The sequence below is a fragment of the Cyanistes caeruleus genome, unplaced genomic scaffold (assembly GCF_971803275.1).
Source record: "Cyanistes caeruleus unplaced genomic scaffold, bCyaCae1.hap1.1 HAP1_SCAFFOLD_107, whole genome shotgun sequence".
Taxonomy (NCBI): domain Eukaryota; kingdom Metazoa; phylum Chordata; class Aves; order Passeriformes; family Paridae; genus Cyanistes; species Cyanistes caeruleus.
Window position 1 is genome coordinate 622,466 of NW_028255908.1, and position 22,894 is coordinate 645,359.

Below are 22,894 nucleotides of genomic sequence, written 5' to 3' on the forward strand. Positions count from 1 at the left end.
CACTGGGAGGGAGTTTGGGGGTGCTGGGTGTCACTGGGAGGGATTTGAGTGAGCCTGGAGGAGCTGGAAGGAGATTGGGGATTGGAAAGCAGGGATTGGGATGAGGTTGGTTGTGCTGGGAAGAGACTGGGAGGAGTCTTGATGAGTCCTGGTGGGGCTGGGAAGGGACTGGGAGAGGGTCTGGGGGTCCTGGGGCAGTGGGGAGAAATTGGGAGGGGGCTGTGGGATCATGAGAGGAACAGGAGAGGCTCTGCTGGGTCCTGGGGAGGCTGGGAAGAGACTGGCAGTGATTTACCAAAATAGCAATATTGATCCAGTATCAACATCAATCTGTTAATGGACAAAAAAACCTCTCCAACAGTTTAAAGTTACAAAGTGGATGTTTAATCACAGCACTGGGCGAGTGCAGGAGTCACCCCTTAATACGCACTGCAAGTTGACAAAAGATTCCAGTGTCTATTTATTTACAAAAGTCTTGAATATCCAAAATACTAATACATATGAATGTATATATGTATATATGCATATACTAATGCATATGCATAATGCTATCACGTCCCATGTGCCACTTCGGATTAGAATTCATGGTAATGATTTTAATGTCATTACACCTGCATGGTTGGCTCCCTAATTTGAGGAGGGGGTCGTTTTGGTGTGGAGGGTTCATCAAGAGATGAAGGAAAACCGCTCTTCCTCACTCTCACCTTTCTACCTTTACAATGGTTGACATTACAAATGACATTTGGTACAACTCCAGTTTCCTCCCTTGTGACTTGGAAATGGGTTTCCAGATGTGAGGTCGGTGATCTTCCTGAACCCGTTTATCAGTTTCTCTTTTCTCATTATAAGCACAGCTAAACAAACATACAATGAAAAGTAATTTTTTATCTAAGTCCAAGATTCATTATCTCAAATCCTGCTTCTCACTTCATCATTAACTCTGACTAGTTCCAGCAAGGCCTATCTCTAGCCAAGACCCCTAATTTTTCTAAAATTCTTAATTGTTTAAAATTAGTGACTCCAAAGGAGGTTTCAGAGGGTCTTGGGTGGGCTGGGAGAGACTGGGAGGGTCCTTGGAGGGGCTTGGGGTGTCTGTGAGAGGTTTTGGGGGTCCTGACCTTTGCAGACCCCCCAGAGATGCCATCAAACGCTGCCCACAGCAAGATGCTGACGGGAATTGGAGTCTCCGTGTTGGGCTTTGTCTTCCTGGCACTGGGGCTTGGCTTCTACCTGATCAAAAAGGTGAGAGGGGGTCCTTAGGTTGGGATATCCCCTCCCCCAGAGTGTGTGTGCTCTCCTCAGGGACCCCAAGCCTGGTGTCACCCCCTTTTCTTTGTCCACAGAGCTCCTGAAGCAGCGGCAAAAGGTTCTCTAGGATTGAAAGTCAACAAATCCACTGTCCCCAAGGAATTCCCATTGTTGATCTGTGTCCTGATGGACTTTTATTCCCCTGCTTTCACCCAGGTGTCCACAGGGAGCCAGGAAGATGTGGAGCCTCCCAGGCACGTGTCTTCCCAACACGCATCACCAGGACCACGGATCACCAGGGCTCTGCCCAACGGGGGTCACTGGGGATCATCCAACGCCCATCCTCCCATGGGGGATGGAGCTGGAGCAGCGCACGAAGCTCTTCCCGCACTCGGGGCACTCGCAGGGCTTCCCTTACTGGTGCCTCCGTTGGTGTTGGGTCAAGTTAGAGCTCTGTGAGAAGCTCTTCCCACACTGGGGACACTCATAGGGCCTCTCCCCAGTGTGGATGCGCCGGTGGATGGCGAGGTTGGAGTTGTGCTTGAAGCCCTTCCCGCAGTCGGGGCAGTGGAAGGGCCTCTCGTCTGTGTGAATCCGCTCATGTACGAGGACACTGGAGCTGGTCTGAAACCTCTTCCCACACTCAGGACACTTGTAGGGCCTCTCCCCAGTGTGGATGCGCCGGTGCTCCCTCAGATTGGAGCTCCACCCAAAGCTCTTCCCACATTCCAAGCAGGTGTAGGGCCGTTCCCCTGTGTGGATCACCTGGTGTCTCATCAGGTCAAAGGTACCTCTGAAGCTCTTCCCACATTTCCCACACTCATAGGGTTGTTCTCTCATGTGGATCTTCTGGTGATTCCTCAGGCTGGAGCTCTGGCTGAAGCTCTTCCCACATTCCCCACACCCATAGGGCTTTTCACCAGTGTGAATCACCTGGTGCTCGATCAGGTGGGATCTCTTTCTGAAGCCCTTCCCACATTCCAAGCACTTGTGGGGCTTCTCCCCCAGCTCTGAGCTCCGGCTGGATCTCTGGCCGTGTTCCTGGCACTGGGGTGATCTTTTTTCCTTGCAGCTCCCTGGACTGGGTTTCCAGCCCCTCCTCATGCAGGATCTCTGGGGCTTTTTCTCCTCTGCCATCTGGACACAGCTTGGGAATGAAAATTCCTGGTTAGGAGGAAAAGGAGAGGAGAGCGCCTTGGGCTGGGGGTTCCTCCATGCCCAAGTTCATCTCAGGAAGTCATTGGGCATCTTGTGTCTGTAACAAAGCAAAGCACCAAGATTCAGCCCAAACAAGAAAACAATGATGAAAAACTACCCAAACACCAAATTCAGGAAAAACCCCCTCCAGAATACAAAGATTCAGCCCCTGCAAAAAAACAAAGCACCAATATTTAGCCCAAAAAAGTTCAGAAACACCAAGATTCAGCCCCATCAAAATCGTGGATCCCCTCCCCAGTCACCTCCAGGGCAACACTCCTGGAACTGCACATACAGGGAGAATGGAACGTTGTCCTGCTTCCTCTTCCTGCTCCTCCTCCTGTGGCCCTACTCTTCCTCCCACTCCTCTTCCTCCTACTATTTCTCCTCCTCCTGCACCTGCTCCTCCCATGTGAATCCTTCGACCGTTTTGTTCTTCAGCCCTGCTTCTCCTTCCCTTCTCCTCCTGCCCCCAGGCCCAGCACCCACTGCCGCCTCCCTCTTCCCCCCCAGTCCCACAGCATCCCACCGCAGGGGCACGGATGCAGCTGGGCCAGCTCGGCCTGGGGCAGCGCTGGGCTCTCGGCCGCTTCCGCCCGCACTCGCTCCCCACTGCAGCCGCTCCCGCCACCACAGCGCGGGGGGGCCCGGCCTTGGCGCTCCCCCCTCCCACCTCCCCAAATTCCCCTCCAGGGGGGCGCCAAGGCCCGGGGGGGAGGGGCGCAGCTGGGCTCCAGCTGGGGAACGCTGGCAGCTGCGGCTCTGCCTGGACACTGATGAGTCATCAGCGCCGCGCGCTCTGATTGGCTCAGCCCTGCCTGAGCCCTGCGCCTGCACCAAGGGGGGACACCCTGCTCCAGGGGGGATGGCCCCAAAACGGGGCAACCCCAGCAAAGGAACAACAACAAAGCCTCTTTACAAACTGATCCCCTCAACCTCATTGCACATAGGGCCAGGGACGTGGACATAAGGAAGTGACAGGAGGAGCCAGCAGCTGCAGAAAATGTTATTAATTGATGACACAGACTGCTGCTCAGCCAAGGTCCTGCTAAATTCATCAACTTCCAGAAGAACAACAAAGACTTAACACAGACATCAACATCGTTAGCTATACAAAAGTGGGGTGCATATTAAGGGGGTATGTAGGAGGTGCATTGGGAAGTCTGTGCCTGTCCAGGACTACAGCCAATGGGGAAAGGGAGAGGGAGATGTGACCAAGAAAATTAGGATGAAAAGGAGGCTGTGTCTGCCAACAATTGGAGAGACCCCATGGGAAATATCCCACAGTCTCATCCCCTTTTTATAAACAAAATTACGCGTACAGGACTCCTCTGTCTTCCTTGTGGACAGAAACCTGTGGGGATGTCAATTTTTCCACACACCTTGGGGCTCCTCCGCAATTCCTTCCACCGTCCGGGCCGGCGGGCAGTGAGTGCAGCTGAAGGGGCCTCACCCAGTTTGGGGGATCGGCTCCCTCGGCTGGCGGCGGCACCGGGCATTGATTGGGTACCCGAGAGTGAGCAGGAGACAGACGAGGGACGGATCAGGGCGGCTCTCAAGAGTCGGCAGGGAGAGAGCACTGAAAATCTCAGCAGTGACTACAGTGGCATCTTCGGGGAGTGAACATGGCAGGGCACCCAGGGAGGGGACAAAAGGGAAAGCCACAATGGGGTCCCAGCAAAAGGGATGAGGATCCCAAAATATCTCTCAAGGGTCCCTCGGGAGCATTGTGAGGTCGTTTGCACATTCTCCCAGAGGGAATTAAGGACATGGACACCCAGGGGGGCAAGAAGGGAAGTCCAGAAGGGATTTAGACAACAGGGGATGGATGGTGTTGGTGTGCTGGGAAGGGACTGTGTGAAGGGGAGTGTGCAGGAATGTGCTTAAGGCAAGAAGCAGCAGGAGGAATCCATGGGGTAAGAAAAAGGATAATGGAAAAGAGGAAGAGAAAAATACTGAGGATTGGGATGTTTTTCGGAAGGGTCTCATCATCAGATCCTTTGTATCCCAGTTTTCCAGGAGAGGAAAACAAGGAGATGAGGATTTCAGGGGGTTTCTCTGAGCTGGGAGCGGCAGGAGCGGGCGCAGAGCTGCGGCACCGGGAGCACGGGCTGGGGGCCTGTGGGGAGCTGTGGGGCCGGGCCGGGGCTGTGGGGCAGCCGGGGCTCAGCGCCGGGCGCTGCCTGAGCCCAGCACCCCCCGGGCAGGGCCGGCAGTGGCCCCCGGCCCCCAGGAGGCTGCGGGACGCCCCGGCCGCTGCCCGGCCCCGTGGAGCTGCCGGCCCTGCCCGCCGGGGGGGCCGCCTTTGGACACTGCGGCAGGACAGGGACCGGCTCTGGGATACGGGCTGGGGAGGGGAGCCTCAGCACAGCCAGCACGAGGAAGGAACAGCTCACAAATGGCGATTAGACCTGCAAGGATCCACATGATCTTTTAAGCATTTCCTGCTGGGTCCCTGGAGAAAGGAAGGGTTTTGCAGAAAGCTCAGCAGCTGCCACACGATGAGCACCCACAGGCACTGAGGGGGGCTGCAGCAGCGACAGAAGAAGCCCCTGCAGCACTTGCTCACAAAGGCTCAGCAGCTGAATGCAGCAAGGGATGAGCAAAAGGCCAAGCTGAAGGCAAAGGCCATGGCACACTTCCTACAGCCCCTGAGGGATCAAGCCCAGGGCCCAAGGGGGCCCCAGCACCCAGGGGACACCCTCGGCCACAAGCACCTGGCACAGGCATTGCCCTCCTGGCCAGGGCACAGCCCACCCAAACAGCCCCTGGCAAGGAATCAGCCTTCCAGCTGCAGGGCACAAGGACACTGCAAGCACAGACAGCAGCACCCTCAGCACCAGCAAGTCCAGCCCTTGATGGACACGCATTCTTAGCGGTGGCACAGCTCCCATTCCACCAGGGACCCACCACACTGCAGCCCTTGGGAACATCCAGGGTGGGGCTGGATCCAGAGGAGACCTTTCCTGATGGACACAGGGGCCTCTCCACCCACTCGGAATCTTACACCTAAAGGTGTTAGAGAATATTTTAATTATTAAGGCACTAAGTGGGAAAGATGAGCCGGAGTGTTTTCTTCAGCTACTATTAGCAGATATGGGGGATGGGTTTAAAATGCAGGACCTTCTATTTGCTCACAATTGTGATTGTAATTTACTGGGAAGGGATTTGATGGCTAAATGGGGAATGCAAATTAATGTTGCAAAAGGTGATACAGAGGCTGGTTCTGTTGTATCTCTGTGTCAAATGTCTGGCAGAGCCATGGCTGAAGTGAACCCACAAGTGTGGGCAGCCCCAGGGAAACTGGCAAAATTAGATATGGAGCCTCTCCACATTTCCCTGAAGCAACCAGGACAAGAGGTGTCCAAAAGCAATCCCCTGTTCCAAGGGAGGGAAGGAAGGGCTCACAGCCTGTCTGGGAGTCCTGCTCAAGGCACGGCTTGGGCAGCCAGGGATGGCTCCCTAGAATGCTCCTATCCTGCCAAACAAGAAATCCAATGGAATCCACAGAATGCTGCAGGACCCAAGAAGAAGAAATGAGATGATGAAACCGAGGCACCCCACACTCTCAGATCCTTACACCAGCCTCAACCAGGTGCCCTCCTCACACTGCTGCCATTCACAACTTGATGCAAAAGATGCTTTCTGGGGATCTGCCCACTTCCAGAGGATGCAAACACAATTCTGCCTTGGGCTGGCAACAAGAGCTAGAAGGGAAAATGCTCAAGACATGGACGGTCCTTCTGCAGGGATGCACGGAAGCACCGGCCTGACTGGGGCAAGCCTTGCAGGAAATATCAAAGGAATTGACCTCACCCCCAGGGACTGGCTTCATGCAGGATGTGGATGACTTGATCCAGTCAGAAAAACAAGGAGAAGTGGTAGTGGAAGCCTCTGTGAAATGGCTTCATTTTCAGGCTAAAAAGCAGCTTTGAGTATCTGAAAAAAAAGAAAGGGCAAATGGTAGAGAAAATGGTTAAATATTTGGGACCTATATTGACAGAAGCTTTGTCTTGTATTGACCCTGAGAGGGTTCAGGGAATCTCAGAAATAATATGACCTCACACTAAAATACAGCTGCAGCAATTCTTAGGATTAACAGGGAATTGCAGGAGCTGGACTGAGGATTCTCTTTTCTAGCCAGAACACTGTGTGACTTTTTTAGCCCCAGATAGTCTCAATGTTATGGTGTAGATATAAGAAAGAGAACAAAACTTAACAAAACGAAAAAAATAAAATGATTGATGCCCCAGCCATGGCTCTTGCAGACTCAGAAATCTGAACTGGAAGGGAATATTAAACAGGCCACCCCTGAGCCTGCACTGAAGGCAATGCAGCAGCAGCCAGGGCTCCCCAGCGGGGGAAGCCCCTGCGCCTGCCCACAGATCCTCTGCTCAAATCCTCGGCCTGGGCACCCTCCTTTGCCATCTCCAGCCACTGCGGGACAATCCTTGCTCTCACTCTTGCACCTTCAGGCCTTTCTGTGCCTGCCCTCGCCACAGCTGCTGGGGAAGGCACCGGGACAATTCCACTCTGCCTCTCAATGACACTCACACTCTGCCCTGCCTGGGATTAGAATATGGAAAAATAGACCAACTTGAAAATGGCTTCAAATCTTGTTTCTCTAAAGGGACTTGATTTGCATTTACCTTGGGGAAAGGAATTTTAATGTTTCTTTTCCACCACTCAGCAGAGATGAAATTAACATCTCAACAGACTGGGAATAGCCCAAAAGATTCCAATCAAGATAACAACCATCAAGAAAACATCAACACCCAGCAGCAAACATCAACCAACATCTGACCCAGACACTGCCCCAGGCACAGCTGGAGACACCTGGTCTGGAAAAGGCTGAGCAGGAAATCCAGGAGTGCCCACCTAATTCCCATCACAGGCACAGAAATCCGGCTGCAACAGGAAACCAAATCCTAACAACTCCACACCTTCAAACCAATGAACATTAAACCAATGGATTTCTATGGGGTCAGAGTGTATGAATTTAGGAAAAATCTAGTCAAACTCATGTGTCATGGAATGATTTTCTCAGCACACCCAGCCTAAGTGTGGATTTAATGATTTCTTTTGCACATCCTGGCCAGAATCACGTTGTGCCTTGACTCTCTAGCACTAAAGACATTGTGGGAGAGTTTTTGATTTTCCCAAAGTTTCAGTGAAAGGATTACAGCATTAGATTTTTTATTTTCTTGTAATAATCCTGATTTTATATTGTCAGTTCAGTTTGGGCCAGGGTAGGGAGAATCAATTTTTAGGCCGAGAGAGAAGTAGGAAAAATTCAATTGCCTTGAAAATGTTTTGGGAATGTTTGTGCCTAGCTCATAGTTACGGCAAAAATTTTATATGGGTTTTTGGATGTCGAATTTTAGGCTGTTTCTGAAAACCAGAAGAGCTTTAAAGGTGACCCTTTATCTCATAAACACTGACTAGAGTACTGTTAAAAAAATAAACCAAAACAAAAAACAACCACATTGTGGCACTAACAAATGTGAGTCATCCCACGTCTGCCCTGGAAGAGAAGCTTTGTTCCAAGCAGCCAGGAGAGGAGCTTTAGAAATGCAAATGAACACTGCTGGCCCAAAGCTGTCACTGTCCATGTTATATAGGGTGTATCAGACCACTGGGGTTTTCTGGTACCACAAGTTCAGGGAAATCAGTTGGGAATCCAAGTATGTGATGATTTAATGAGAAAAGCTGACAATTGATGCAGCCCTGGCTGGAGGGAGCGCCCAGAAATGGGGAAAAGATGAACGACCACCAGAACAAATCCTGCAACACCATGGACCAGACCCTGGGAACCCTGATGAATTCATAGCAGGTACCAGAGAAACCATTTCTCATTTCAATAGGATAATTAGATTACAGGAGGTCATTGAAATAATAACCAACCACACAGCTCCAGCTCCTGACCTTCCCCCCAACCAATCCACTCAGATGAGGAACACAACATTTCACCATGGGATGGGATCACATGATCTATTAGCAGAAGGAGACAGAATTTCTGGAAAAGTAAATGACTCAAACTGCTGTTGACAAATAGATGAGAACAGATACCAAAGGAAACAAGAAAGCAGCTCATGAACCAGACCAAATGAGGAAAGGATGGGAACGGGAAACATTTTTGTGCTTCCCTGGCAGACCATGGGTTAAACAAATGCCAGACAGAGCTGTCCCCCTTCAAATCTACACACCAAAAATCCTGTAACTCAGGGATTCCTACCAGAAAAAAATCTGCTAGGATCACCCCAAATTGAGTGAAAGGGGGGATGGGACCCCCAGACGGAGTAGGAGGGGCCTGGAACCCCCAAATCCAAGCATGGGGGAGGAGGCTGGAGATTGGAGGGAAGATTGGGAAGGGGAAGGGTGGGAAAAAGAGAGGGCTGGGACCCCCCCAAAGCGTGGGGGAGGGTGCTGGGAAACCCAAATTGCATTGAGAGGGGTCAATGGATTGGGGGAAGGAGGAGAAAGGGGGAGAGGAGAGGAAAAGGTGGGCTTGGGGTGAAAGAAACGTGGTTCCCTGTCACGCAGCACTCGATCCCTGGAGCGATTCCCTGCGGCTTGTGGGGAGGAAGATCTGCACTGGGGGGTCCCCAAGCCCCCTGCCCATCCCAGCGTGTCCATCTCGCTGGTGCCCTCCAGCTCCCAGCCCGGCCCCGGCCGCCTGCTCTGCTCCCTGATGGATTTCTCCCCTGCCCACACCCAGCTGAGCTGCTCCCAGGGCCAGCAGCAGCTCTCGGGCCACGTGCTGGCCACTGCCGTGCTCCCCAGCGGGGACTGGAGCCAGCAGCTCCTGGTGCTGCTGGAAACCGCCCCCGGCAATGCGGGCTCAGCTCCAGCTGCCAGGTGGAGCACGGCAGCCTGGAGCACCCCCTGAGCCGGCACTGGGGCACGGCCCGGCCCCCACAGCGCCGGGGGCAGCGGGGGCTGGCAGGACACGGAGGGGATTTGGGGCTCCTGGGCTTAACTGGCAGCCCCTCCTTGAGAACCCCTCTCCCCCTGGCCCAGCTCCCCTCATCCCCCTCTCCCAGCCCTTTCCCAGCGGCTCCCGGCCCCGCTCCGCTCACCCCAGAGCTCCTCGCCAGCAGCCGAGAGATGGAGGAGGAGGAGGGCAAGGAGGGGAAAGCGGAGGAGCGGGAGGAAGAGGAGGGGTAGAGGAGGAGCAGGAACTGCAAGAGGAGCAGCAGAGGAGGCCCCATGAAACAAAGAAATTAAGAATTAAGAAGAAATGTTTAAAAGGGGTGTCTGACAAAAACCAGACCCTGACACCCTAATCCACAAGAACAGGAAAAAGAGTCAGACTGCAAGATAAGATAAGGAGCTGGAATACACAAACAAGATGCAAAGACAAAGGCACCACAGGATAAAGGAGATTCCTGGACCCTAAGCCGGAGGAAACGGATTTGAAGTCCCCCTCCCCAAAAAAAAGCGGCCAAAGGACTGAAAGGAGCACAGGGCTAATTTTAATATGAAGTGAAGACAGGCGGGGTTAGGAAATTAATATGTATTAGCCGTATCGTGTAAACCTGCTCTGTAAAGGATAAAAAGGGAAAACCCAATCAAAAAGGTGTGCATGCTTTTGGAGGAGATATCCCCCATGCACCTCAGCGCTGAATAAATTCATACCTGCTCTTATAACTACTCTGTGAGTTATAGAGCTCCTTTTATTCCGCAAATCACCCAGGTGCGTCCATCGCTCTCTGGATCTGCAGCCCCTTCGCGCCGGGAGCATCGGGCCCCGCAGCCCGCAGCTCACCGGGGACGGGAACCTCGCCCCGAAGCTCTTGGGCCGTCCTGGCAGGATTTGTTTGCAGGGGAAGGGATATTTGGAGCTCACTCGAAGTAGCTTTGGGGACCCCTGTTCCTTTTTCTGGGCACGGGCCGGGCAGAGCGATGTCTGGATCTTGCAGGACTCCAAAGCTGAGCTGAGATGCCCGGTACCGGCAGGGGGAGGGGAGCAGCGAAAAGGGGGGAGCCCCGGGAGTCCCGGAGCCTGAAATGGGGGCCTGGAGATGGGGGACCCCGAGAGCCGGGAGTGAGGGGAGCCTGGAGAAGGGGCAGCCCGGAGAAGGGATGAGCCTGCAGAGGGGGAAGCCCTGGGACACCAAAGTGGGGACCCCAGGAAAGGGAAACCTCAGGGAGGGATTTTTTCCTCTCAGTCCTGATGCTTTGGAGATTTTCATGGACACAAGACACCTGAAGACTTCTAGAGATGGACTTGGGCAGGAGGAACCCTGAATCCTAGGTGGTCACCCCTTGTTCTCCCCCCAAACCCAGACTTCTCATGCCCAAGCATTAGAGGAATGGAGGAGAAGAAGGCAGAGAGGAAGATGCTCTGGGACCCCCAGGCAACAACAGTCAGTACAACAGTGGAGGCAAAAGCATTATCAGCAAATCCATCTGCCCAGAGGGCAGAACTGGTTGCCTTAACCAGAACACTAGAATTAAGTGAAGGGAAAATGGCAAACATATGGACTGGCACAAAGTATGCTTTTGGAGAACTGCATGTACACAGAGCACTGGGGAAAGAAAGAGGACTGCTGTCTCCTCAAGGCACACACATTAAACATCAAGATGCAGTCCTGCAATCAATAAAAGCAGTACAAAAGCCTGAGCAAGTAGCAATCATGCACTGCAAAGCTCAACAATCAGGAAGCTCCAAAATTCATGAGGGAAATCGGAAAACAGACTGGACAGCCCGACAAGCTGCTCGAGAAGTGCAAACTGCAATGGCATTGATACCTTTAAAAACTAATGTATCTCAATTCAATTTACCCCCAGAACCAAAATATTCAATAGAGGATGAGAAATTGGGACACTCACTGAATGCACAGAAGAATTCAGAAGGGTGATATGTGACTACACAGGGACAAGTAGTGGTACCCCCCTTGATAATGAGAGAACTTCTACAAATTAAACATAACAAATGTCATTGGAGTCAGAGGCATTGGTGAAATTGTTAAAACAAAATTTAATTTCAGTACGGATGTTAACAATGGCAAAATCAGTAATGTCAAATTGTGAAATTTGCTTAAAGAACAATCCAGTGGCTAGATGACAGGCACAATTAGGGAAAATTCTGGTAGGAGTAGAACCAGGAGATTATTGGCAAGTAGATTTTGTAGAATTACCAAGAACTCAAGGATACAAACATCTACCGGTAGGGGTTGACACATTTTCAGGATGGCCAGAAGCTCTTCGCTGTCACACAAATCAAGCAAAGGAGACAGTCAAGTGGTTACTGCAAGAAATCATTCCAAGATTTGGGGTGCCTCTAGGAATATCATCAGATAGGGGCCCACATTTCACAGCCACAGCAGTGAGGGAGGTGAGTAGGTTGCTGGGAATAGCTTGGCATCTCCATACACCATGGAGACCCCAATCCAGTGGACAGGTAGAGAGGATGAATCAGACATTGAAGAGGCAAATCAGCAAAAGATGCCAAGAGGCTAAATTGCAGTAGCCACAAGCTTTACCAATAGCACTGCTGAGGATTCAGATAAAGCCTAGAAGCGGGATGTCAGTCAGTCCTTATGAGATATTGGATGGGAAACCATATGAATGCCCTGAACCTAATCCAAATGTACATGTTACAGGGAAGCAAGAGGTGTAGAATTATATTCTGTCTCTTGGAAAAGCTCGAGCTCGACTTCGGAGCACCCTTGTGTGGAACAGGCCGCTGACTCTTGAGAATCCAGTTCATGACATCCCCCCGGGAGATGAAGTGTACGGTAAAAGCTGGAAGGAAGAACCATTAAAAGAAAGGTGGAATGGACCCTATCAGGTACTGTTAACTACCTTGACAGCAGTCAAAGGAGCTGGACTGGATCCCTGCATACATTACACCAGGGTGAAGAAGGTTTCCCCTGCACTGTGGACTGCACAAACTGTAGGGCCAACAAAGCTGCAGATAAAGCGGGTTTGATTGTTTCAAATGTCTAGGTTGCTAGTGACTGTAATGGTGATTATGTCATGGCCTTTAGTGCCATCAGTAGGAATCAATGTTACCTTGGGATGTGAAATGCAAAAGGATCAGCTGACAACTCTTCATTTTAGAATGAAGAGGGATGTGGGGGTGCAGCCAGAAACACAAGTGATAAAAGTCTCTAATACTATTCAGGCAGAAAATGGGATGATTGGATTAATTCAAGATTTGGCCAACATGCAAAACACCAGCAAAATAACTGCCTGTCTGACAATACCAAAGGCAGCAGGAGACCAAATAAATTGGGGAATGATAACATCAAAATTACCTGAAATACAAAAGAATAAAAATGAAAATGTGAGCTGTGTATTGCAAATAGATTACAAGTACCCAAATAAGACAGTGTTTGAAAATGCTGTGAAGCCAAAGTATTCATCTACATGGGATTGTCATGAAAATGGAGGAAAGTATGAACCAAAACTAGGCTGGTATGGGGGATTAGGGAATTATGGATGGTGTTATGAAAAGACAGCAAAGGTCATTAAAGAAAAGATTCCAGTATCGAAGTGGAAGTGTGAAGGACAGGAAGGAAAAGATCGGGCTGAAGCTTGGGACAGTGCATGGGCAGTGAGTGGGCTTCAGAAATTCCAATCTATGGCAGATAGCCCTTGGTGCATTAAGTGGGAAGGCTCAGAAAATGAAACAGATCCAGGGGTATGGAACACTGCAACCAGTAGTAGAATGGAGGCAGACAAAGTGAATTGGTGGGTATGGAACAAAACTTAGGACTATACTTCCGATGATGAAGAAATAAAACAAATGCCACCACTTGTGGTAGCTCTGCAGATTGGATGTGCCTGCAGAGGAATCAAACATAAACAAGGTGAAATAAATGACCAGATAAGACAAGTGATCCAAAAGGTAATATGTAGCAGGAGAACAATTCAGAGTCCAGGCCAATTTGGATGGGCAGCAAGCGATGGCACCTGGACAACACATTTGCCTGTAGGTGAAAAAGTAAAAGAGATTACTTTAGGCCTCCCCACCTTATGCCCAATTTGGAAAAGGTCCCCATTCAGGGGAGAACATGAACTTCTGCAAATAAGGACTAGACGAGAAGTTCAGAAAAACAAAGCTGAAGATGAAGAAACATGGCAGGAACCCTCCAGTAGTGTGAAATCTGAGTGGGCTCTGGAATCCTTGTTTGGTCCAATAGCAAATTATAACTATAGAAAGATGTTGTACAAACTTACAGGCCAGGTAGAAAGATTGGCAAGAGTTACCAAAGAGGGATTTAGAGAGCTAAATGTACAATTACAAGCCACAACTACAATGACCCTGCAAACCAGATTGGCTTTAGATATGTTATTGTTGAAAGAACACGGAGTATGTGGGTACCAAAACGGACAAATTGATCACTGCTGCATCCACAGCCCAAATGGAACTGCAGATGTAGAACACAACATTAATCAGTTAAAACAAATAGAACATGAAGCACAGAAAGAGAGGGAAGATCTGACCACAAGTTGGGTAGATACAAGTTTTGAAGGGTTAGGGTGGAATGTGAGCTCATGGATCAAAACTATTCTTGAGAGTCTGATAATCCTACTGATTGTGTTCTCAGCAATCTGGTTAATCTGTGCAGTTCTGAAAGGAGAGATAAAGAAAAGAGTATCCTGAAACCAGAAGACAATAAAGGCGCTGACACGGGACAGAGATCCACATCCGCATTTGTCATCTCCAAGTCCTCCAGAGTGTAACAACGCTTACGACAACTGTGGATTCGAAGATGAACATCAAGTATAATCTCAGAAAAAGGACTGTATATAGTGAAAGCATTACACTTATTATAGTAAAGTGAAATATTTTCAAAGGGCGGAAATATGTTGCTATGGGGTTAAATGCTTCTGAAAATGTTTCTTAAAATCATGTAGAGGTAGGCCACAAGAATGCTTCGTATTAGGGATGGTCTAGCAAACTGAAATGTTTATGGTAACGGGAACTGGTACTTGGGGTCTCCAAGATACCCACCCAGAGATAAGAGTCATACATGTTCATACAAGGATGAGCTAACTCTCATGAAGCAATATAGATAAAATTAATGAAGATTTATTAATGAAGCAATATTGATAAGGTTGTTATAGTGATTACTGCTACAGCTGAAATTGTAGAAATATGTGCACTTTGGAGAAAGAAAATGGAGCTAGATTTGGGTTGCTGATACCCCCAGTTCCCCAACGCTTCAATAAAGTACCTGCATACAATCAGTCTGTGATTATGTGTGTTCCTGAACGCTAACAAAGACAGATCAAAAACTTCCAAAACACAAAAAATCTGATATCCCCTCAAAATAGAAAGATGCAGCCCCTACAAAAAAACAAAGCACCAACATTTAGCCCAATAAAGCTCAGAAAACACCAAGATTCAGCCCCGGGAAAATCGTGCATCTCCCTGCCCGGGCACTCGCTGCATGGGGGGTGAGGGGGGCAATGAGGCCGGGCCGGAGCAGGGGGTGCCTGAGAGAGGCCCCGAGCCCGGCAGAAGCCCCTGCACAGCCATGCAAGTGGCTCCTGGCCGGACTCGGGGATCCCCCTGGCCATCCCCGCTGGAGCAGCCTGGTCCTGAGGGACTCTGGCCCCTGCGAGGGACCCCAGGCTGCAGCAGGACAAGGATTCCTGGCCCTCAGGGGGAGGCAGTGACATGACCTGACTGTGACCCCCATCCCTGTGCCTCTGGGCGGGGAGGGGGACGGAGAGGGGCACAAAGTTAAGCCCGGGAAGGAGGGACAGCTGGGGGGAAGATGCATTTCCGTAAGAATTACTTCTCTTCTCGTTTTCTTGTTCTGATACGTCTGAATAATAAATTCAATTAATTTTCCCAAGTCAGGTGTGCTGTGCCCGTGACCAAGGATTGAACTGTCCCCACCCTCATCCAGACCCCCGAGCCTTTCCTTGAGTGTTCTGCTCCCCGCCCGGGACAGGAAGGAGAGTCACAGAGTTTTGGCCTCGCTCCGGCATGCCCTGCTCCATCCCGGACTCACCCCCAGCTCGCAGCGCCCTCAGCTCCCGGGCACCCCGAGCTCCCGGCGCTTCAGCGCAGAGGCGCTTCCTTGGCCTCCTGCCCGGGCCGGACCCAGCGCCGGGGCCGCTCCTCAGCCGAGGCTTCCGAGAAATGGCGGAGCGCAGTCCAAGGCAGGCGACTCCGTGCCGTGTGCAGAGCCCGCCGCTGGCTGCCATTGGCTGCTTCTGCCGTCACTCGTGGCTCTGGCGCGCGCTGATTGGGCAGAGCGGGGACAAGCCCGGCCCCGCTGGCGCCCCCAGGGCGGCCGTGGGGCAGGAGAGCCGCCATTGCCGGAGCGTCTGTGCGGGCCCGGCAGCGGCGGCAGCAGCGGCCGGAGCCCGGTGAGGCGGCGGCGGAGCTCGGAGGCGGCCCCGGCCATCGCAGGTGGGAGCCGCGCTCGGTTCTGCGGGGGCTCGGGGCTCGCTGCGGGCCCGGGAGGGGGCGGCAGGGGGCTGTGGCGGGTAGCTTGTGCCGTGGCCGGCCCGTGTTGGCCCTGGGCTGAGGGTGCTGCGGGAGCGGCTGCCCGCGGTCTCCTTGCCGCTGGGGCCTCGGCAGGAGGCGGTGGCGGAGCAGCGCTGTCTCATCCCGCTTCGTGTCGGTGGGCCGGAGATGGCTGCGCTGGGCCCGGGACGCTGCGCTGGAGCCGCCTCCGAGCTCCGCCGCCGCCTCACCGGGCTCCGGCCGCTGCTGCCGCCGCTGCCGGGCCCGCACAGACGCTCCGGCAATGGCGGCTCTCCTGCCCCACGGCCGCCCTGGGGGCGCCAGCGGGGCCGGGCTTGTCCCCGCTCTGCCCAATCAGCGCGCGCCAGAGCCACGAGTGACGGCAGAAGCAGCCAATGGCAGCCAGCGGCGGGCTCTGCACACGGCACGGAGTCGCCTGCCTTGGACTGCGCTCCGCCATTTCTCGGAAGCCTCGGCTGAGGAGCGGCCCCGGCGCTGGGCCCGGCCCGGGCAGGAGGCCAAGGAAGCGCCTCTGCGCTGAAGCGCCGGGAGCTCGGGGTGCCCGGGAGCTGAGGGCGCTGCGAGCTGGGGGTGAGTCCGGGATGGAGCAGGGCATGCCGGAGCGAGGCCAAAACTCTGTGACTCTCCTTCCTGTCCCGGGCGGGGAGCAGAACGCACAAGGAAAGGCTCGGGGGTCTGGATGAGGGTGGGGACAGTTCAATCCTTGGTCACGGGCACAGCACACCTGACTTGGGAAAATTAATTGAATTTATTATTCAGACGTATCAGAACAAGAAAACGAGAAGAGAAGTAATTCTTACGGAAATGCATCTTCCCCCCAGCTGTCCCTCCTTCCCGGGCTTAACTTTGTGCCCCTCTCCGTCCCCCTCCCCGCCCAGAGGCACAGGGATGGGGGTCACAGTCAGGTCATGTCACTGCCTCCCCCTGAGGGCCAGGAATCCTTGTCCTGCTGCAGCCTGGGGTCCCTCGCAGGGGCCAGAGTCCCTCAGGACCAGGCTGCTCCAGCGGGGATGGCCAGGGGGATCCCCGAGTCCGGCCAGGAGCCACTTGCATGGCTGTGCAGGGGCTTCTGCCGGGCTCGGGGCCTCTCTCAGGCACCCCCTGCTCCAGCCCGGCCTCATTGCCCCCCTCACCCCCCATGCAGCGAGTGCCCGGGCAGGGAGATGCACGATTTTCCCGGGGCTGAATCTTGGTGTTTTCTGAGCTTTATTGGGCTAAATGTTGGAGTTGTTTTTTTTTGTAGGGGCTGAATCTTTCTATTTTGAGGGGATATCAGATTTTCTGTGTTTTGGAAGTTTTTGATCTGTTTTGATGTTTGGAGGATGTTTGTGCTGAATCTTGGTGTCCTGGAGGTTCTTCCAGACACAAGATGCCCAATGACTTTCTGGGATGAACTTGTGCAAGGAGGAACCCCCTAGCCCAAGGCACTCTCCTCTTGTTTTTTCCCCCAAACCCGGATTTTTCATTCCTAAGCCGTGGCTGGATGGAGGAGAAGGAAAAGCCCCAGAGATCCCACACAAGGAGGGTCTGCAGACCCAGCCCAGGGAGCTGCGGGGAGGAAGGATCCCCCCTGTGCCAGGAAGGTGGCTGGGCATCCAGCCTGAGCTCAGACCTGGGGGAGAAGCCTCATGGTGGGGAGAAGCCCCACAAGTGCTTGGAATGTGGGATGGGATTCAGAAAGAGCTCCTACCTGCGCCGGCACCAGAGCATCCACACTGGGAAAAAGCCCTACGAGTGTGGGGAATGTGGGAAGAGCTTCAGTGACCTCTGCAACCTGATGCATCACCAGAGGAGCCACACAGGGGAACGGCCCTACACCTGCTTGGAATGTGGGAAGAGCTTTGGGTGGAGCTCCAATCTGAGGACACACCAGCTCATCCACACTGGGGAGAGGCCCTACAAGTGTCCCGAGTGTGGGAAGAGGTTTAAGCGCAGCTCCCATGTCCTCCTACATGAGCGGATTCACACAGACGAGAGGCCCTTCCGCTGCCCCGACTGCGGGAAGGGCTTCAACCGCAACACCCACCTCACTCTCCACCGGCGCATCCACACTGGGGAGAGGCCCTACGAGTGTCCCCAGTGTGGGAAGAGCTTCTCACAGAGATCTAACTTGACCCAACACCAACGGAGGCACCAGTAAGGGAAGCCCTGTGAGTGCCCCGAGTGCGGGAAGAGCTTCGTGCGCTGCTCCAGCTCCATCCCCCATGGGAGGATGGGCGTTGGATGATCCCCAGTGACCCCCGTTGGGCAGAGCCCTGGTGATCCGTGGTCCTGGTGATCCGTGTTGGGAAGACACCTGGCTGGGAGGCTCCACATCTTCCTGGCTCCCTGTGGACACCTGGATGAACACCAGAGCAGGAACATCCATTGGGACACAGACATAGGGAATTCCTTTGGGAGAGCGGATTTGTTGATTTTCAAGGAAAAAATGTATTTTGCTTTCAGTCCAGTCTTCTACTGCCATCAAGGAATACTTGGAGATCTTTTCTTACCTCAGTCAAGGGTGTTTTCCTCAGCCAAATGTTGATGAACTGGGGCAAAGACCAAGATTTTGGAGGTAGTGGTGTGGAAAGCCCTCCAAAAAATGCTCTTCCCTCCCACCCAGGCATGTGGGTCCTCAGCTGGTAGAGACACAAAAATCCTTTCCTTTTGGCTTTGATTTGCTTTTGATTTTTCTTTATCCTTTCAAAATATCTAAGTTCAGATTAAAATAAAGACATTGATGTAAGACACAGGTGGGGACATTGAGGGACATAGACATGGTGGGCCATGGACATCGAGAGTGACATGAGGACACATGGACAGGGATGGGGACATGGCCATTCATGGGGACATGGGGAGACACTGGCACAGATGGAGACGTGGGGGGACAGTGCCAGGATGGAAACATGGTTGGGACACAGCCATGGGTGACGGCATGGTGGACCATGGCCAGTGATATGTGGGGACATGGCCATGGGCACTGCCATGGGGGGAACTTGCAGGGGCTGTGGGGGATGCTGGGTTTGAGGGAGTTGAGGGTTCCTGGCAGGGACTTGGGGCTTGCTGAGGGCTTTGGGGAGCCCAGGCTGAGCGGCTGCGGCTGCGCTGGGAGCCCCTGGTGGAGGTTCTGGGGCAGCTGCTCAAGGACCCCCTGGCCTGGAGCCCCAGCTGGGCATTGGGCTCCTGGAAGGGAATGAACGTCCTTGTGCCCAGGAGGGAAATCCCAGCACCCCCAGGGTGTGGGGGGCAGCTGAGAGGCCACAGCAGGGAGGGGAAAGCCAGACAGAGCTGTTCCACTCCAGAACTGCACCCCAAAAATCCCCAAACTCAGGAATTGCTCCCAAGAGGAAGCTGCCAGGATCTGCTTGAATTGAGTGAAAGGGGGGAGGGGAGAGGTGGGGTGGTGGATTGGTCGGCAGTGGGGCAGGGGTGGAGGAGCAGGGGAAAAGAGGGGCATGGGAGCCCCATATTGGGTTTGGATGAGTCTTGCTCCTCCTTCTTCATCCCGCCTCCTTCTCCTCTCTGGCCCTTTTTCTCTTCCTCCATCTCTTCTTCTGGTCCCCCCGAGCCCAGTGCCCACCCTTGGATCCCCATTTTTCCAATTCCTTCACATCCCATAGGAGGAGCCAGGATGGAGCCGGGGCAGGCCGGGCTGGGGCAGCACTGGGCTCTTGCCATGGTCCAGGTACCACCCATGCACCCCCTCCCCAAATTTCCCTGGTGGCTTCAGGGGTCCCAGTGCTCTTTAGGGTTTGCTGGGTGGCCATGCTGGAGTTAGGTGTCTCCAAAGGAGTCCCCAGAACAGGGTGACAGATGGAGGAGGACACACGGGGGTCCTGATCCATCCTGGGGCAGCATCTGTCCCTGACAGGGTACCCCCATGGTGTCTCCCCAAGTCCCTCTCCACTGCCCCCCATAAATGGGACAGGGGCAAACTGGGAAGCTTTACTGGGAACACTGGGAGCAGCCGGGCAAGGGCAGAGTGACAGCAGGGCTGGGGGGGGCACACGACCTCTCCAAAATCAGCCCAGGGATGGAGCGGGGGACGCTGGCTGGGCCTGAAGCCATGGGGAGGGGCTGCGGCTGCCAGCGGCTCAGGAGCTCTGTGGGCAGAGAAAAGGGGGTGACACTGGGCTGGGGGCCCTGGGGGAGCACACACGTTCCGGGAGAGGGAGGATATGACCCCCAGGACCCCCCCTCACCTTCTTGTGCAGGCAGAAGCTGAGCCCCAGTGCCAGAAAGACGAAGCCCAACATGGAGCCCTCGATCCATATCAGCATCTCTGGGAAGTCTGCAGGGGTTGGGATCCCCCCTAAAACCTCTCACAGACACCCCAAGCCCTTCCAAGCACCCTTCCACTCACCCACCCCACCCAGGACCTCTGAAACCTCCTCCCAGTCCCTTCCCAGCCTCCCCAGGATCCACCAAAGCCCCTCCTGTCCCTATCAGGATCCCACAGCCCCCTCCCAGATGCCCCCCTGGACAATGCCCTGCCCCTGGACCTCCAAACCCTCTCCCAGTTCTTTCCCAGCCCCACCAGGACTCATCAGGATCCCTCTCAGTCTCTTCCCAGCACAATGAATCTCATCCCAACCCCTGCTTTCCAATCTCCAGTCTCCTTCCAGTCCCTCCAGGCTCACTCAAATCCCTCCCAGTGACACCCAGCACCCCTAAACTCCCTCCCAGTTTCCACCAGGACCCCCAGAACCCCATCCCACCCTCCCCAATAACCTTTGATCCCCTTCTCAGCCATTCTTGGCCCACAAACCCCTCTCCCAGTTTAAATCAGTCTATCTCAAACTCCCTCACAGTTACTCCCAGTGTCGCTCTATTGGGAACGGTGAGAAGAACAACACAGACTCTCTTGTGAGTTGAACAGGAGAGCTCTTAAGGTTTATTACCTCAGATCTTTTTTTATAGACCGATACATGAAAGTATAGAAAGTTAAAACTCTTATTGGTCAGTGAACTAACACATCACCATCATTGGTCAGTGGGGTACACCACCCCTCGACCTTCTCTTGCAAGCACCTGCAGGGCTGTTCTCTATCTCTGAGGATTGTTTTAATTCCTCCCCATGATTTCCCAGGCCACTTTCTCAGGCGGGACTGAGAAAGTTATGCAGCCTGCTATTCTACAGGCTCTGTGCTCCCTACTTTTGCTCATAGTTAACATCCATACTCCCAGCACACCCCAGTCCCCCTCCCAGCCCCTCTACTGCCTCCCCGCTGCCCCCGGCGCTGTGGGGGCCGGGCCGTGCCCCAGTGCCGGCTCAGGGGGTGCTCCAGGCTGCCGTGCTCCACCTGGCAGCTGGAGCTGAGCCCGCATTGCCGGGGGAGTTTCTAGCAGCACCAGGAGCTGCTGGCTCCAGCTCAAGGCCACCAGCAAGATGGACACGCTGGAGGGCCCTGGGAGAGAGTGGGGACACACTGGGATCAGCTGGGTGTTAAATGGTGCCAAGGCCGGTCAGCTCTTCCTCAGCTCCACGCCAGGAGTGGAACACACCTCAGGAGCAGGATGACTCGAGGTGTGGCTTACAGCAATGTTCTGCAGCACTTAACAGCTGTCAGACACAGTGTGGAGGCAAGAATGGGGGGAAGGTCTTTTATATTGGGGTTCAGGGAAAGGTTTAGTCTCCCAAGGATCCAGGGACAAAAGACACAGAACACAAGCGTACAGCAATTTATATATGGGGAGGGCCCAGGGGTGGATACAAAACTTCAACCAGTGAGGGATATCCTGGGGAGGGGAATAGGACACATGGACCAATGGGGTGCTGTGGATTAGGGGATTTCCAAAGGGGACGTCCAAGCAGGGGGTTGGCATAAGGCAGGATTGACAGGGAACATTTGGGAACAAGGGGCAGGGTGGACAAGATTGATAGGGAAGGTACTGGAAAAAGGGGTTGGGATACAATGATGGGCAGGGGAGGAGATAACTTTGGGTTAAACCAACAAAGCAGGGGGGTAACAGAATAAACCACTTATAGAAACAACTTTAAATTAAACAAAATCACACCACAACATCTCCCCCTTTTCTGTTTAAAAGGAAGAGCTGTGGTTTTGGGGGATCCATTCTCATTTTGGATACACATCTCCCCAGCAGGGCTGGTCAGTTGGCACTTCTCCCTGATGGACCTCTGCAGTGGGAGAGCCCTGGGAGGGCTCGCTGAGCCTTGTACAGCGGGGCGTGCCGGGCCAGGCCGGTCCCTGGCTCGGCTGCGGGGGGTACTAGGGTGTGAGGATGGGGGGTTTGGGAGGGTTCCAGTCCTGGATACAGGGGTGCACGGGGGTCCTGCTGCAGCAGAATGGGAGTTCAGGGGGGTCCCTTCCTCTGTTCTGGGGTTCAAGGGGTCCCGGTGCCTGAAAATGGAGGTTCAGGGGGGTCCCAGTGCCCAGAAATGGGGGTTCTGGGAGGTTTCCATTCCCAAGAATGGGGGTTTAAGGGGTTTCCAGGTTCCAGATAAGGGGGTGCAGGGGTTTTTGGGGCTTGGGAAGGGGGTACCAGGGGGTCCCAGTGCTCCAAACTGAATGTTCATGGGGGGTCTCTGTGCCCAGGAAGGGGGGTTTTCCTGGAAATTGAAGTGCAGGGGTTCCCCATTCCCAGTGTAATAAATGGAATTGATTTGTGCTAACTAAATTGTGACTCTTATTGAAGTTATTATTAGAAATGGTCAGGAATCAGTGTTACAAAGCAGATGTACCCCTTTGCAGATGTTACATGTCAAAATTAAGGTACAGGATGTAGTTTAGAAGATAAGTGATGTCTCATGACGAAAATGGCCTTGAGATGGACAAAATTAGGATGAATCTAGCCATTGGGCCTAAAGATTATGAGACTAATTAGTAGACCAACATAACACAATGCTTAGTACACACGTGCAAACATGTAAGGTTATCCAAAGGACAATGAGGAAGAGGAGAAGCCTTTGCCAAAAGACCCCCAAAAGAATACTGAAGACCCCCTAACAACAAGTGAAGCATGTGCCATTGAAGAAAAGTGACGTAAA

The 22,894-nt window shown here is 53.2% G+C and overlaps 2 protein-coding genes across 2 annotated transcripts in view; one reads left to right on the forward strand and one right to left on the reverse strand.

Moving 5' to 3' along the window:
* The window catches only part of LOC147646225 (uncharacterized), a 385,217-nt gene that overhangs the window by 175,142 nt on the left and 187,181 nt on the right, over nucleotides 1-22,894 (reverse strand). The gene's annotated exons all lie outside the window — the stretch shown is intronic.
* LOC147646232 (uncharacterized) overlaps nucleotides 15,721-22,894 on the forward strand; it is a 49,131-nt gene continuing 41,957 nt past the window's right edge. The window contains exons 1-2 of the mRNA XM_086873746.1: nucleotides 15,721-15,826; nucleotides 17,378-18,033. Coding sequence (XP_086729872.1) covers nucleotides 17,388-18,033 — 646 coding nt within the window. The 5' untranslated portion in view covers nucleotides 15,721-15,826; nucleotides 17,378-17,387. The remainder of the gene's footprint in view (nucleotides 15,827-17,377; nucleotides 18,034-22,894) is intronic.